Genomic DNA, 17,413 nt, shown 5'->3' with positions numbered 1-17,413 from the left:
CAAGTGGTGGTGGTAAGGGTATCTACTGGAAAAGAATACGAAGATAGTTCTTGCTATATCTTTTTATTACTGAAATTATTTAAATTTTTTCTGCTTAAATTCAGGTGGACACTATATTGCCTACTGCCGAAACAATTTAAATAATCTCTGGTATGAATTTGATGACCAAAGTGTCACTGAAGTTTCAGAATCTACTGTACAAAATGCAGAAGCTTATGTTCTCTTCTACAGGTGAGGAAATAACTCTCCTGGATAGGCTGTTTTGACAAATATGACAGAACATCTCATGTTGAGGTTAACAGTGACTTCTAAGACTTTCAAAGTGGATTTCTGAGTAAAGATTAGAAATTGCTTTACTCTCATTTCATTATGTGAGTAAAAGTGAAAGGTTGCATGCAGAATGATCTTTTGTTAAGAGAATGGTAAGTCATTTAGTTGAAGGGCAAAGGAATATATTTTGTTTTAGAAAGACTGGTTTTAATTTTAAAAATTAGGCACTGACAGTAGGAATTGTCTCCTAACATAACTAATAAAGGAGGTATTGGACTTCCCTGGTGGTCCAGTGGTTAAGACTCCGCGCTTCCAATACAGAGGGCATGGGTTCAATCCCTGGTCAGGGAAGTTCTGCATGCCACGCGGCATGGCCAAAATAAAAATTAAAAAAAAAAAAGGTATTAATATAAAAATAAATCCTTGGTACCTTTTAGTATCTTCTAAAAGATTGTAATAACTACTAAAACAGGAAAGCAGATTAACTGTTTAGATCTTATTAACAATCATTTGAACGTCTGTTCTATAGCAATAGTTATGTGGATACTAGTAGTTAAGATATAGTATCACCCCTAGAGTGTGTAATGTAGTGGGGGCAGGGTGGAACAAAGTATATTTCTCATGAATAATTTTCAAGACCTAACAAGATTCACAGTACAGTCCACCCTCCATATCCATTGGTTCCACATCCGAGGATTCAACCAACGGCATATTGAAAATATTGGGGGGGAAAAGATTCCAGAAAGTTCCAAAAAGCAAAACTTAAAATTGCACACCAGTACTATCTACATACCACTTATGCTGTATTTACCAGTGTTTGCATAGCAGTTACATTTTTTAGGTATTATAAGTAATCTAGAGATGATTTAAAGTATATGAGAGGCTGTGCATAGCTTATATGCAAATGCTACACCATTTTATATAAGGGACTTAAGCATCCACAGATTTTGGTATTTGCAAGGGTCCTGGAACCAATCCCCCACGGATATAGAGGGATGACTGTGTTAATGTGTGTGCTAAGTCTAATAAGTGAGCGGAAAAATCCACTTACTAATCTAATGGAGTAAAATGCATGTTGAATTTAATGAATCACTGTCCCTTAATAGGAAGAGCAGTGAAGAAGCACAAAAAGAGAGGCGGAGGATATCAAATTTGTTGAACATAATGGAACCAAGTCTCCTTCAGTTTTATATTTCTCGACAGTGGCTAAATAAATTTAAGACCTTTGCTGAACCTGGCCCTATTTCAAATAATGATTTTCTCTGTATTCATGGAGGTAAGAAACTCTGTAATGGAAAGTAGTGGTAGGGATTTGCTGTTAAATAATTTACAAATAGGGAAAGAGCCAAGAATTTTCCTCTTCCATTTATTTTCCATTTCCCCATCTGCATTCCAACTTAAATGTGTTTATTTTGCTATGGTTTCAGAAATTAGCTTTTTCTTCTAATTATAGGCAATCTGTAGCCTTCTCATAGAACAGATATTTACTGAGTACCTGTTCCAAACCCTGTGCTAGAGCCTGAAAGTACCAGAAACACTATTTCTATTTGCATAGCTTTAATTTCATAGTAAAGACAGATGCATAAACAGGTAATTATGGTGCAGTGAACACTTCTATTCCCCATCATTTTTCTCAGCTGAGAGACATGCAGCTCCAACTGTATCCGTGGCTCTTATCCCTTTTGTCTAAATGAATAGCTGGCTCTTTTCCTAACTATAAAAATGTACTCAGAGTTTAGTAAAAAAACCTCATGCAGTTATTTGCTAAATGTAATTTATGCCTTTGTGACTGTGTTAGTGCTTGTTTCTATGACAACCTTAGTGTGACACCTTAATTAAATTTCATGGTTGAAGACTTGATATTCTCATTAATTAATTATTTTTGCAGTGAAACCACAAGAGATAGTAGAAATGTCCTATATTGGATTTAGAAATCTAAAACTTGAAAATATTTCTTTCTTTTTTTTTTTTTTTTGAAAATATTTCTGTATGTGAATTTTTCTCTTATTATTTCCCTACTTGAGCTACTAACTTAAGTCTCTTCCGGTTCCAAATCTCCCTATAATCCTTTTATGGCATTTATCTGTGCCTGCCTTTTATTATGGTTATTCATATAAATTCTTCATTTCTACTGCTAGCTCATAAGCTCCATGAAGGAAAGATTGTCTCTGATTTATCTCTGGCTTGCCCCAATACACAGTCAAGGCTTAGTAAAGATTTATGTAAGTTAAGTACTTGAACATCTTGGTTAACTTATTTTTCTCTATTTCAAGAAATATGTTCATCTTTAGGAACATATACTTAATTTTTAACCTTTTGGGGAGAGGTTTTAAGAATAATGATTGGAAAAAATACCAGTGATTAATCAGTTAAAAGTAATATAACGGAATTTAAGAATGAGACAGACCCATTTAAACTTTTTTAGGTGTTCCTCCACGAAAAGCTAGTTATATTGAAGACCTGGTATTGATGCTGCCTCAGAACATTTGGGATAACCTATATAGCAGGTTTGTTTTTTTAAATCAGACAATATGGTATTGTGGAAATCAGTTTGTGAAATTCGTTAAAAGGAGATTGGATTATTTTGTATATGCTCCCTGTGCTGTATGTTGCTTATGTGGAATATTCCCTTCTTCCTTCATTTATTCACTCTGAAGTGTGAGTAGAGAGACTTTTGTGGCTAGTGTGGCCCTAGTCTAGATAATTAATTCTAAGTTTTATGTTCTGATAATCTGTATCTCTAAAAGTATGCCGTGACATTTTTCTTAAATATTTTTTCTTAAATATTGAAAATAATTCATTCTATGAATTCTTAGTGACCAGGGGAAGCCTCCTTCTAATTAAAACTTGATTAAAACTGTGGCTGTGTATAACTTAAGATTTATATGTTGTATGCTAACTTTTGACAGCCACTTCTTTTACTTATGTTGTTGCAACAAACATATTTTGTAACAAAAGTAGCTGTAAGGGAAAGTTGAAATACAGATGAATCAGTAAGTCAATAAACTGATAAAATCAGCGACCCTGAAAAACATAAAATCAGGCCCTTACGATAATTTAGTTTTTACATTTTACTAAAACTTGGACACATTTCCTAGAACATCAGCTTACTTCCAGATTATCATACTTATTAAATTCTTCATGCATTAGGTATGGAGGAGGACCAGCCGTCAACCATCTGTACATTTGTCACACTTGCCAGATTGAGGCGGAGAAAATTGAGAAAAGAAGAAAAATTGAATTGGAAATTTTTATTCGGGTAAAAAAATGATGCTTTTCAAATTATCAAAATGATCTAGAATAAAGATAAAGAACTGACAATTAGAGGAACGATGTTAGTGAAATGATTGGACGAAAGAGTTGTAATACATTTTAAGTCTCATGGGCTCATAACAGTGAGAGACCCCAGTCAGGTGACTATAGTTCTAGTGAGTTAAGTTCTTCTCTTGGGGGTTTTTGTTTTCATGGATTGGTAATAAATTTTGTTTTATGTATTGGCACTGGCAAGAAATCTCTTTATTGAAATGGTAAATTATAAGTTTCCTTAAGTTAGTGGTTTTTCTGAAAGCATCTACTCAGATTGCATTCTTTACTTCCACCCCTTTGTGAAGTATAATATTGTTTGGGGGGACTCTCTATACTTATACCTAGTTCCCACAAAGTGAGTATGTTATGAGGCATTTGTTGATTGCAAGCAACAGAAAGTCTGATCACAGAATCAATAGGAAGAGCTGAATAACCAGGTTTTATTGGACAAAGACTAGTATAGTTCCATTTGTCTAGGTAGCAAGAAGTAAGTTTCTTCAAAGTGCTGCTGTCAGTAATACAGCTCCAACCATTTATTTATTATTCGGGTTCCTAATAGAGAATACTACTAGAGTTTGAGTCACCTGAGAGGCATGTTCATTGATATTTCTATTGAAATTATATTGGTGGAGGGATAATTCTATAAGGGAAGATTGAGATTCTTCTAGTAAAAGAAGGGGAGAAGTTAATTGAGCAGATATTATAGATGAACAGTACATTCCATGTTGTGGCCACAGGCTTCTTTTCATAGATTTAGGGGTGTTTTGTGTGTGTGTGTGTGTGTGTGCCTTTGCCTAAAGTGAAGCGATTTTCACATACACAGGAAGATATTACAGGTGTGGATTGATTTACTGTGCTTGAGCCTCATTTGCTTTCTAAATATAAGGAGGCAAATTTCAGTTGAATAGTAAAAGTAGTTCATTCCACGAATGCTTAAATAAATGGCTAATGACTATATCCATTAGGGGTTTTTTTCCAATATTTATTTATTTATTTGGCTGCGCTGGATCTTAGTTGCGGCACACAGGACCTTCATTGCTGCGTGCAGGATCTTTAGCTGCGGCATATGAGCTCTTAGTTGCGGCATGCATGTGGGATCTAGTTCCCTGACCAGGGATTGAACCCGGCCCTGCTGTATTGGGAGCATGGGTTCTTAACCACTGGACCACCAGGGAAGTCCCATACATTAGGGTTTGATCAACAGAAGCCATTCTAAGTATTTTGAGTAGAATAGGAATACAGGCAATGAAAGACTTAAATAGCTACTAAAAAGACTGGGCAGTGAAAATCAAGAAGACCATAGCTGACTTTCAGGAAATCTGGAAGGCTGCCATACTGGAGGTAGGAGTGGGCACAGCAGCTCAGAGTGGGGTCTCAGAGCCCAGACAAGGTAAAGAAAGCTTCTGTGTAGTGGTGTGGGCCTGGTCAAGGATGTTGGAGCCCAGGCAACGTAACAGTGGATGCCCGTGTTGGCTGGAGATTGCTGTGTGAGGCGGCACAGCTTAGTGGTGGTGGTAAAATTGAGGGATTGATTCCATGTGTAGGATTGATCAGATAATATGAGTGTAATGAGAGCCAGATTTCTTATGGTCAGATAAGGGAGTTACAGATATTGAAAGAGAGGAAACTAAAATGGACTCTTTGTTATTGGATTAAAATTGTAGGCATCTTTGTGAACTCACTGTGTTAGATACATATATACATATAGAGGTATAAATGTGTGTATATGTACACATATATAGAAATAAGTGATGTACCTAAGTTAATTTCCTAACTCTGTCACTGAAAAGGCCTGGAAGCAGTAATAACTACAGTAGGATTGAGCATACCTAGCTCTCTTCAGATCTTGGCTTCTAAACATCTTTCTCTAGTAAAAGGAACCAGCCCTCCTTGGAGAAATGGCTGCTTTCAGGGCTGGGGCAGGGGAATTACAAGATGAGCTTGGAATTTCTTACTGTTCCAGAAATTAAAGAAGTTTTTGAAGAATGATGGGGAAATGTCAAAAGTACACAGAAGCCAGCTTGAAGGGACTTTTACTTGCCAAATTTGGGACAATTTATGCTTCAAAATAAATTATAATGGTATTATAATGCATTAAACAAAATAGGAGATATTGTGTTCATACTGTTATAAATAACTGAATAAATTGAAAGACTGATGCGGAATGGAATATTAACATAGTTCCAGCTTATTCCCCACAAAATACGTATTAATTTTGAAGAGAAAAGACTAAGCAAGAAGAGTCTGGCACCAACTCAATGAAGTCATTAAAGTGAACATCAGTAGCAGTGGAATATATCAAAATCATGTGCTAGGATAGGATACAGTGAGAAGAACACAGCATCACTTGTTTGGTAGACAGTGCATAACCTGAGTTTCAAATGAGGAAAGCCAGGCAGACCCAAATTGGGGGACATTTTATAAAACAACTGGCTTGTAACCTTCAAAATTGTCAAGATCATGAAAGTCAAGACTGAGGAACTGTGCCACCTTAAAGGAAACATGAAGTTACATGCAACAAGTGATTCTTGCTTGTTTTTGTTTTTTGTTTGTTTTTTCGGCTGAGCGGCATGTGGCATCCTAGTTCCCGGACCAGGGATCAAATCCGCACCCCCTGCAATGGAAGCGTGGAGTCTTAACCACTGGATCGCTAGGGAAGTCCCAACAAGTGATTCTGAACTGGATCTTCGGGCTATAAACAAGATTATTGGATCAATTAGAAAAACTTGATGGAGTCTGAGGATTAGGTGCTAGTATTACATCGATGTTAATTTCCACATTTTTATCATTTGTGTTAAATGTGTAGGAAAAAGTCCTCGTGTGTTTAGCAACTTACTCTGAAATGGTCTAGGAAAAGAAAATTTCCTCGTATTGTACTGGAGTTTTCCTGTAAGTTTGAGATTGTTTCAAAGCTAAAAAGAAGTTTTTAATTGCACGAAGCTTCTGGAAATTACCTATGTTGCTTACCACTGGCAATCTCAGGAGAATGCTCAGAAACTTGATAGACTTGATAAGCCGCTAATCTCAGGACCCTGGTGGGTTATCCTGAGGATGCTGCTGTTAAAGATGTTAGCTGCCTGTGGCACCGAATGAGGGATTCTTGGGAAGATGCTTGGAAGTGGTGGCAAAACCCTACTTGTGCCATCTGTGGAGGCCTCAGTCCTGCCGCAACTGCCACCAGAGGACGTGGGGGAAGTTTCTCTTTCTCTTGTGCCTTCCGTATATTGCATATATCATTGGCAGTGACTGAGCTGGAGCACTACTGGCAAGCGATCCTGGAAAATGAAATCTTCTCTTTTCATAGAAGAGAGTGTAAGAATGAATGGAAATGATGCATTAACAGACAATAAATACAGTATAGTTTGCCCCCCTTGTCATATGCATTCATACGTCAGCAACAACAGTAGCAATAGTATCATGTTTCTGCCTAACATGATGCAGCTAGCTCATGTACCACTAGATGCAGCATTTATCCTTTCCCTAAACTTGGAAAACCCAAAGTCCCATCAGTCAGTGTATCCATTTCTGGATGATGATCATTCATGTTTAGTTCAGTCAGTTTAGTCATAATCTCCCTTTTATATTCTGCAAGCTAAAGAATAAATGATAAGATTAACCACCAACAACATACCTTATATGAAATAGAGGAATGAAAGGAAATATAAATTGGTAATTTTTCACAAATTTAGAAATATTTACAAATATGTATTGGGTTGGCCAAAAAGTTCATTGCGTTAGTGAATACATTGTTCAATAAAATTCTTGGTGAAAATGAAAAAGGTGTCTTTTAGTGCTACTTAAAACCGAATGAACTTTTTGGCCAACCCAGTGCATGGGGGAAGGAAGAAGCATGTGTCTACAGCTTATAACTACCCATTCCATATTCTCTGTTTTCTCATCCAGCACTTCAGCTGGTTATTAACCTGATGAAGTAACCCAGACCTTCATTCCTGAAGAGTCTGAGCTCTTTGTAGTCTTGCCTGTGTTAGATTTCTCTAGTTGGCTATGAGCTTTTAATCTGTGGATATGGAAATACTGAATGGTGCTTATAGTGGATTGAATGCTGGCCCCCCAAAAAGGTGTTTCCGTGTCCTAATCCCTGTGAATTGACTTTATGAAAAGGGTCTTTTTATATATAATTAAGGATCTTGAGACAAGATCAACCTGGATTATCTGCATGGACCCTAAGTCTAATGATAAGTGCCCTTATAAAGAGATGCACAGAGGAGAGATACACAGAGAGAAGAGGTGAAAGCCATATGAAGACAGAAGACAGAGACTGGAGTATACACTCACAAAGCAGAAGGTTGAAGAGGCAAGGAACCAAATCTCCCCTTCTCCACAAGAAGCACGGTCATGCCTACACCTTGGTTTGGACTTCTGACCTCCAGAACTTTGAGAGAAAAAATAATCTGGATTCAGCCACCAAGTTTGTGGTGATTTGCTATAGCCCCCCTCTGAAACTAATACAGTGGCTATAACCTGATTTTCAGACATAGTTCCCCTTGTTTCTGTTGTGTAGTAGTCATTTTATTCTACTTTTTATATAGCCCTACCCAGTTTGTCTCTTGGTTCAGTGACATGAGGAACCCAAAATGGCCAGAGGAGTGTCTCATCTTCCAGTCCAGTAAAATCATTGTTGTGTCCCTTTGGAACCTAATACCTCTAAACTAGTAGAGGCCAAAGTTGTGATAATTAGAAGCAAAAAAGCTTTTGTGTCAGTAGGTAGTAATAGATAAACTCTCCTACTTCCTTTACCTGGTACCTACTCTCATGTTTTCTGGTTGTGGGAAAAACAGCACCATAGGGTTGTTTCTAGTTTGAGGCATATACTACATCCCATAGGATAGTACCAACCCCATGGTGTTTTGCCATCCGGGCACAAAAACAGTATTCAGTAGGCCAGCAACTTTTAGGTGATGCCATATGGTAAAGTCAGTGAATTCTATGGATGTGAGCCCATTGCTTCATTTATTTTGTGTAAAATTAGTTACATAATCAGAGGTGATATGGGATATCATCTCAGGAAATGAGACATTCAGTAAGACCAACAACGGTGATACTGGAAGAAACACTATAGGTTAGGAAGTTAGGCCCAAATCCAGTTCTAAGCATTTGTAAATCATTTATCATCAAGGGGCTTGTATATATCCAGATTATATAAGATTATATAAAGAATTCGTACAACTCAAGAAGATAGATATTCCAATTTAAAAATAAGAAAATATTTTAATATACATTATCCTTAAGATATGAGTGATAAGCACATGAAAAGGTACACACTCTCAGCAGTCATCAGTAAAGTGCAAATTAAAGCCACAGTGAGATACCATTACATACTTCTTAGAATGGCTAAAATAAAGAAGTGGACAATATCAAGTTCTGAAAAAAATGTTGGGCTTCCCTGGTGGCGCAGTGGTTGAGAGTCCACCTGCCGATGCAGGGGATGCAGGTTCGTGCCCTGGTCCGGGAAGATCCCACATGCAGCGGAGTGGCTGGGCCCGTGAGCCATGGCCGCTGAGCCTGCGCGTCCGGAGCCTGCGCTCCGCAGCGGGAGAGGCCACAACAGTGAGAGGCCCGCATACCTCAAAAAAAAAAAACAATGTAGAGCAACTAGAATTCTCATATAAACACTGTTGGTGGGCATGTGGTGTCACATGCCGGATGACAACCAGTTTGACAATTTCTTATAGGTTAAACAAACACTTAGCACATGACTCAGCAGTCTCACTCCTAGGTATTTACTCCAGAGAATGAACACTTACGTCTGCAAAAACCTGTACACAAATGTTCATGAGCAGAATTGCTCATAGTTGCCCCAAACTGGAAATTGATGTCTATCAGGTGGCAAATGGATAAAAAGGCTGTGGTATACTACTAAGCATAAAAAAGGTAGAACTACTGATGCATGCAGCAATATGATGAATCTTAGGAACATTATGCCAAGTGAAAGGAACAAGACAAAAACGACTATGTAATGTCTAATTCCACTTATATGAAATATCTAAGAAAAAGATAGGGACTTCCCTGGTGGCACATTGGTAAGACTCTGTGCTCCTGATGCAGGGGGCCTGGGTTTGATCCCTGGTCAGGGAACTAGATCCCACGTGCATGCCGGAGCTAAGAGTTTACCTGCCACAACTAAGGAGCCTGCGAGCTGCAGCTAAGGAGCCCTTGAACCACAACGAAGACCCAGTGCAACCAAATAAATTAATTAATTAAAAAAAAACAAACACAAAGTAGGTCAGTGGTTTCCTGGGGCTGAGAGGAAGTGATTGTAAACTGGCACAGGGGAGTTTTGGGAGTGTCAGAAGTGTTTTAAACTGGATTGTGTTGGTGGCTGCACAATTATAAACTTACTGAAAACCATTGAACTTTACACTAACACTGTGGATTATACTTTAATGAAGCTGTTTTATAAAATGCAAGTCTATAATTATTCCATAACACTAGGGGTTTTTTTTTGTCTTATTCTACCACCACCCCTTTGAAAAAAAGAAAAAAAGCAATGTCTTAGTATAAAAAAATAACAGGACTTACGTGGCGGTCCAGTGGTTAAGACTGAGCTCCCAATGCAGGCAGCCTGGGTTCCATCTCTAATCAGGGAACTGGGATCCCGCATGCCACAAAAAAAATTAAAAAAAACAAAACAGAACGCTAGAGTACAAAAATAGGTGCCCTTGCTAGACTGGAAATTAAGTGGAGTTTCTGAAAAATTGAGAAAGCAGATAGGATCAGTTTGAAGAAGCAGACCAATGTCATGGGAAATGACCACACAGGCTTTAAGCTTGGAAGCAGCAGATACTAATAGTGATTTCAGCACTCTGCCCCCTGCATTGTACTAAGCAGCAAGCACGAAGTTGTCTGCTTGGATTGAGCAGTGAATGTGGACCCTTGGGTTGGTTAAAGAAGGCGTTAACCTTAGCTAGCTTGTAATACCTAGAAAGAATTGTGTCTTCCTAAGTTATGCCTTAAAATAAATGATTGATTCTCAGAGAGATGCATAAGGATATTGTATCCTAAAAACAAAACAAAACTCAATAGATGGGTTGACTGAATGGCAGAATAAATACTGCTGGAGAGCATATTAGTGTACTGAAAGATCTAGTGAAGAATTTCTCCTAAAATGAAGCACAAGGATAAACAGGTGGAAAACAAAAGTTTTGACACGTTGGGTAGATACAGAATCCAATGTTTTTCTAATAGGTATTTTAGAAGAGAGTAGAGAGGTGGAACTCCTTTGAGAGCAACAGTTTAATTTCTGAGAACTAGAGAGAAACAGATGCCTTTAAATAACTGGGGTGATTATACTTAACTCAATTTTCAAAAGCCCCCACCTAGACACATAAGGAAGAAATGTCCTAATGCCAGAGAGAAAGTCCTGAAAGTGTCCAAACCTGGTAATGCTGTGAATGAAACGGATTCATCTGACAGAATCAGTCTAACATTACATTTCAGAAATCTCAGTTCTCTAAGGATAAGTTGTACATCACAGGAAGTCTAAACTTTAATTCTTTACCTGGAGACAAACATGCCTTGATTTCATCAGAGGCAATCACAACATTATTCACTGTCTTTCATTGTTCTGTGGAAGCAGCTACCTTGTGTCCCAGAAGGATCCTTGCTCTCAAAGAGCTTACATTTAATAAATAACAAATACATTATATATCAAAAGGTAATGAGTTCTATGGTGAAGGAAGATATCTAACAGGATAAGAGGATCAGGAGTATAGTGATGAGGGGAGGAGTCAGGTGCAGTTATAAACAGTGTGATCAAGATGGGCCTCATTGGGCTTCCCTGGTGGCGCAGTGGTTGAGAGTCCGCCTGCCGATGCAGGGGACACGGGTTCGTGTCCCGGTCCGGGAAGATGCCACATGCCGCAGAGCGGCTGGGCCCGTGAGCCATGGCCGCTGAGCCTGCGCATCCGGAGCCTGTGCTCCGCAACGGGAGAGGCCGCAACGGTGAGAGGCCCGTGTACCACAAAAAAAAAAAAAAAAAAAAAGATCGGCCTCATTGAAAAGGTGACATTTAAGCAAAGACTTGAAGGAGGTGAGGGAGATATTCAAATATCTGTAAAAAGAAGGGATGCCCATGCAAAGGCTTTGAGAGACAGGAATGTATCTGCTTGATTTTGGGAGTAACAGAGAGGTTTGTGTGACCACAAGTGAATAAATGAGGAGCAAAGTACTAGAAGATGAAGTCAAATCATGGGGCCAGAACATAGAGGTACTTCTGAGCTATTATTATAAGGATCTCTGGGGACAGTGGCAGGGTTTGGATTAGATTTGATCATAGGGGAGAAATGAGCTGAACATCACTGTTTCTGTCCATAGGTAGTATGTACCGCGGGCATTTAGTTACCCAGCATGAGATATCTGCAGGAGTCTCACTGTCTTTTCACACTATTACAATTAGATAATTTTCAAATACCCTTCATTTTCCTCAGGCTCTGTTGCTGTTTCTCTCTTTTTTTTTTTTTAAATTTATTTATTTAATTTATTTTATTTTTGGCTGCGTTGGGTCTTCGTTGCTGCACGGGCTTTTCTCAAGTTGCGGCGAGCGGGGGCTACTCTTTGTCGCGGTGCACAGTCTTCTCATTGCGGTGGCTTCTCTTGTTGCGGAGCACAGACTCTAGGCACACGGGCTTAAGTAGTTGTGGCGCACGGGCTTAGTTGCTCCGTGGCATGTGGGATCTTCCTGGACCAGGGCTCGAACCCGTGTCTCCTGCATTGGCAGGCAGATTCTTAACCACTGCGCCACCAGGGAAGCCCCTGTTCCCCTCTTTCTATGCCAGTTTTTCTGTCAGTTTGGTTTTTGGTTTTGTCTTGTTTTGTTGGGTTTTTTTTTTTTTTTTTTTGGTTTTTTGTTTTGTTTTGGCTGAGCTGCGTGGCTTGCGGGATCTCAGTTCCCTGACCAGGGATTGAAGCTGGGCCAGGGCAGTGAAAGCCCGGAATCCTAACCACTAGACCACTGGGGAACTGCCCAATTCGGTTTTTTAATTGAAAGTCGTAGAAGTCAGATTGGCTAACTTAAGCAAAAAAAGAAATTTATTGAAAAGAAAATTTGAATAACCAGACCTCCAGAAATTCAGGAACTGTTCCAATCATTAGGTTACTCCTCTGAAGATTTCCATTTCTAGTAGTTTTGCCTAGTTTGAGTCATATACCCATTTCTTGGGCCTTGGGACTAGAGGAGGAAGTGGAACGTCTTCAAGGACTGTCCCACCACTTTTGAGAATTTATCCTATATATATATATGTTGTTGTTTAAAATATTTATTTATTTATCTTTGGCTGCATTGGGTCTTCGTTGCTGTGCCTGGGCTTTCTCTATTTGTGGCAAGCGGGGGCCATTCTTCATTGTAGTGGCTTCTCTTGTTGCGAAGTACGGGCTCTAGGCACGCGGGCTTCAGTAGTTGTGGCTTGCGGGCTTCAGTAGTTGTGGCTCACAGGCTCTAGAGCGCAGGCTCAGTAGTTGGGGCACACGGGCTCAGCTGCTCCGTGGCATGTGGGATCTTCCCTGACCATGGATTGAACCCGTGTCCCCTGCATTGGCAGGCGGATTCTTAACAACTGCGCCACCAGGGAAGTCCTATATATATGTTTATTGTCTATGAAATAACACGTACAGAACTTTCCGTTTCAACATTCTGTTTGTAATAGCAACATGTCTACCAGTATCTTAAGTGAATGGAAGTAAGATGTAGACAGTGGGTATGGTATGTTTAAATAAGATTTACACATCAGATTTTTAATAAATATGTGGAATATTTATTGCCTTGAAGACTTTATCTTGACCATTTTCACTTATCCAATCATTATGCCCCTTTTGTGTATACTTGATAAACTTTGAGATATAACCTAGAATGTTTATTAGGTGTTACCACGTATCCTAGTATTAAGTTAACTTAGCATCAATGTAAGTCACATTATTTGTGTGTGAGGAATTGGCCTTATCAGATGCTGAAGTAGAATGGTTGTATTGTTCTGCTACAAAGCAAGTTCTAGATTTTAGATGACTAATTTTTTTCCCTCTATAGCTCAACAGAGCATTCCAAGAGGAGGATTCTCCAGCTACTTTTTATTGCATCAGTATGCAGTGGTTTAGAGAATGGGAAAGTTTTGTGAAGGGTAAGGATGGAGGTAAGTGTTTAACTGAAAGACGAAATTCTTTGCAGATTTTTTTGTTTATTTAACAAATGTTTTTTGAATATCTACACGCACTTGGGATTACACTACTGAACAAGAGAGAAAAAAACGTACATTCTAGTTCATATGTTGGTTATTTTTATTTATTTATTTTTTTGTCGTATGTGGGCTTCTCACTGTTGTGGCCTCTCCTGTTGCGGAGCACAGGCTCCGGACGCGCAGGCTCAACGGCCATGGCTCATGGGCCCAGCCGCTCTGCGGCATGTGGGATCTTCCCAGACCGGGGCACGAACCCATGTTCCCTGCATCGGCAGGCAGACTCTCAACCACTGCGCCACCAGGGAAGCCCTGTTGGTTATTTTTAATTTTTTAAAAACTTTCATGGATTATAGCATATTCATAGCAGATATAAAAGAACTGAATAAAAATTAGTCTGTGATCTTAACATTGAAAAATTTTAAAAAATATCCTTCCAACAATAAGATTGGTTAAACCATAGTTTATCCATTACAATGGGATACTATGTGGACTTTAAAAATTATTTGTGTAACAGTGTTTAAAATTTAAAAATAAGATGTTCTTGATATATGAAAAAGATTATAATGCAGTATGCATAGTTGGAACCTTTTGTTTTAAAAAAGAAAAAGGCAAACATATGCAAAGGCAGAAAGACCTCAAAGGTACTAGAACAGTTTGCCTGTCTTTCTGTGGTAGGATAACAGTATCTTTTTCCTTCTTGTGCCTTTTTGTTTTTTTAAACAGTTTTTGATAATGAACATGCACTGTACTTTTGTATCCAGGGGGAAAACAAGGTTTCTTTCCTTAAATTAAAAAAAAGGATGCACTTTGGGAATTCGCTGGCAGTCCAGTGGTTAGGATTCCGCACTTTCACTGCTGAGGGCCTCGGTTCAGTCCCTGGTCGGGGAACTAAGATCCTGTAAGCCACAGGGCGCAGCTTTAAAAAAAAAAAAAAAAAAAGGATGCATTTTAACATTTCATTTTATCATGCTTTTAGTTTTAGTTTAATGGCGGTCTAAAACCAAGAATTGCATTTCTTTTTAAATTACAAAGAATTGTTCTTTTGTAGCAGTAAAAGTGCATTTTAACCTGTAATCCCCAAATGGATACTTAAGAAATCATTTTCATTAAATTTTGGATGGTAGTGAGAGAACTTCTCTCAGCTTCTTTCCTGGTTCTATTTTGGGGGAATTAAGACCCAAAAAGGAAGAAGCTCAGAAGAAGACAGTTAAGAACTGACTATAATAATCTGACTAAAAAATAATCTGATTATACAGTTATATCCTTCATTAATTCAGGCATAGAAATATGCAGTTCTTTGGTACATTTATACATTTTGATTATTTGTTTTTCCTTTTGACTTAGATCCTCCAGGTCCTATTGATAACATGAAAATTGCAGTCACCAAATGTGGCAATGTGATACTCAGGCAAGGTAAGTTTGACTAATACTGATAAGCCTTTACTTGTTAGTAATTTGTCACACTGTTAAGAATATATCATCACTAGCCATCTATACCACCTTTATATCCAGCTCAATGATGTAATTCATACATGAATTAGGACAAATAGTGGAAAAATTGCCAATGTTTAATTTTTATCTGAAGAAAGATTTTAAGGCTGTTAATAGGAGGCAGGAAAAAGGATCTCTAACTTTTTAAGGCAGACCATAAAGTTGCAACTTGTAACAGTATGGGCCGGTAGTCTGAAGATTCATGTTCCAAAAGTTCTCAATTATTCCTAGAGTATTCATGCTGGGGGTACATTATGAAAGTTTTTGCAGTATGAATATGTAGGTTTGTAAATATTATTCTTTCTCTATATACTTAATTTTAGGAGCAGATTCTGGTCAGATTTCTGAAGAAACATGGAATTTTCTACAGTCTATATATGGTGGAGGGCCTGAAGTTATCCTAAGACCTCCGGTTGTTCATGTTGATCCTGATGCAATACAAGCAGAAGAAAAAATTGAAGTAGAAACTCGGTCTTTGTAATTTTGAGGATATAGAGAGTTCTAATGAGAAATCATTTTCACTTCTGCTGACATGTTCCCATGCAAAAACATTCCTAAAAGCATGTTTATTTTCTTGATTTTTAATACTTTATCTTTCATTCCTTCTTACTGGGCATTATGGAAGAATGTGTCAAAATGTATAATATTCTACAGGTTGGTATATTTAATGCTAGATAACTTATCATAAAGTCTTTCAGTGTTAATATTTTTGAAAAAAGAAGGAATAATTGTGATCATTTGGTAATCAGTAGGTTATCTTTGATCTTTATACTACATGTAAATCCATAGTATCCTTTGTAGCTTTGTAAATACTTTTGCTTTGAAAACTTTTCCATTACCCTAAGCCACCATAATTCTGACCAATCTTTTCAGTTCCCCAAAAACCTAATTTAATTGTATAGTTTTGACATGGCTTCATATAATAAAGAGCCTATTTTAAATGGAGAGTAGTAGTCAGAAAAATGTTGTTAATCTCCTAAAGCTCAGGAAACTGTTAGGGTGTCACGCCTTTTGCACTGCAGCATATAAACTAGCATATTAATATTTACAAAATGTCTTTTTGAGTGTATCAATGGTGTATTTAGTCTGAGTGGAATTTGTGTCAACAGATATTAGTAATTTATTGCCTCTTACACTGTAAAATGTTAAATTTCAGTTCCTATAACCCTGAATAGTATTCACTAATATCAGTAAAAAACTTAGGGTTAGTTTTAGGGCACTTTTTATTTTGAGAGCATGGAGTACAGAATGTGTCAATGAGATTGTTGATAAAGCTGAAGCCTCTTGCAAAATGATTTTTTAAATGAAATGCATAAAGTCTTTTTGAATAATATAATATGCACTGCTATTTGCTTGATTATGTGATGTCAAAAGTTTAACTATATTCCAAGTACAAAAACAAACTGGATTACTTTGAGAATGTTGAATAGCATTCACAATGGCTTTGTTTTGGTTTGGGGCAGCCGCCACCAGCTAAAACAGTGTTATTAAAATTAGTTCAATAAAAATGATTTAAAAATGTAGAACTTGGATGTATTTATTTGATAGATATTAAGGGTGAAGGGTATAAAGTTTGTTAATGTCTTGTTATTTTTTAATCAGAAGTATGCAAAATAAGTCATTTGGTATAGTATTTAAAGTTTTGGTATTTAGTGAAATGAAATAATCAGCCATTAGAATCTATTTGAATTTAAAAAAAATAGTTTTTAGTTTTCTTCTTTCTCATGATTATGCTATAATCCTCTTCAAGGATTGAATGACACAACTGATCTGTCTTGTATCACCAGAGATCAGTGTAATGCCTGGCATTTAGGAGATAATCAAAAAAGATTCATTTTTAATAGTGCTTGCCATTTATTACATATTTATGATGTTTCAGTCACTCAACTAAGGGCATTACTTATATATATATATATTAATAAATTTATTTAGTTAGTTTAGGCTATGCTGGGTCTTTGTTGCTGTGCGCAGGCTTTCTCTAGTTGCGGTGAGTGGGGGCTACTCTTTGTTGCAGTGTGCAGGTTTCTCATTGCGGTGGCTTCTCTTTGTTGTGGAGCACAGGCTCTAGGCATGCGGGCTTCAGTAGTTGTGGCACACGGGCTCAATAGTTGTGGCTCGCGGGCTCTAGTGCACAGGTTCTGTAGTTGTGGCGCACGGGC

At 37.9% G+C, this 17,413-nt stretch overlaps 1 protein-coding gene across 3 annotated transcripts in view; it reads left to right on the top strand.

Moving 5' to 3' along the window:
- The window catches only part of USP33 (ubiquitin specific peptidase 33), a 63,886-nt gene extending 47,106 nt beyond the window's left edge, over window positions 1-16,780 (top strand). For 2 of the 3 annotated variants that reach the window (XM_067726624.1, XM_067726623.1), the window contains exons 18-24: window positions 105-231; window positions 1,377-1,546; window positions 2,696-2,777; window positions 3,421-3,529; window positions 13,616-13,718; window positions 15,108-15,176; window positions 15,578-16,780. In XM_067726624.1, coding sequence (XP_067582725.1) covers window positions 105-231; window positions 1,377-1,546; window positions 2,696-2,777; window positions 3,421-3,529; window positions 13,616-13,718; window positions 15,108-15,176; window positions 15,578-15,735 — 818 coding nt within the window. In that variant the 3' untranslated portion in view covers window positions 15,736-16,780. The remainder of the gene's footprint in view (window positions 1-104; window positions 232-1,376; window positions 1,547-2,695; window positions 2,778-3,420; window positions 3,530-13,615; window positions 13,719-15,107; window positions 15,177-15,577) is intronic. The other variant, XR_010940910.1, reaches the window with a different exon arrangement.
- Window positions 16,781-17,413: the final 633 nt, after the last annotated feature.

The sequence above is a fragment of the Pseudorca crassidens genome, chromosome 2, assembly GCF_039906515.1.
Source record: "Pseudorca crassidens isolate mPseCra1 chromosome 2, mPseCra1.hap1, whole genome shotgun sequence".
NCBI classification, from domain to species: Eukaryota; Metazoa; Chordata; class Mammalia; order Artiodactyla; family Delphinidae; genus Pseudorca; species Pseudorca crassidens.
Note: the sequence above shows the minus strand (reverse complement) of the source record. Positions and strands in the feature narration are given on the sequence as shown.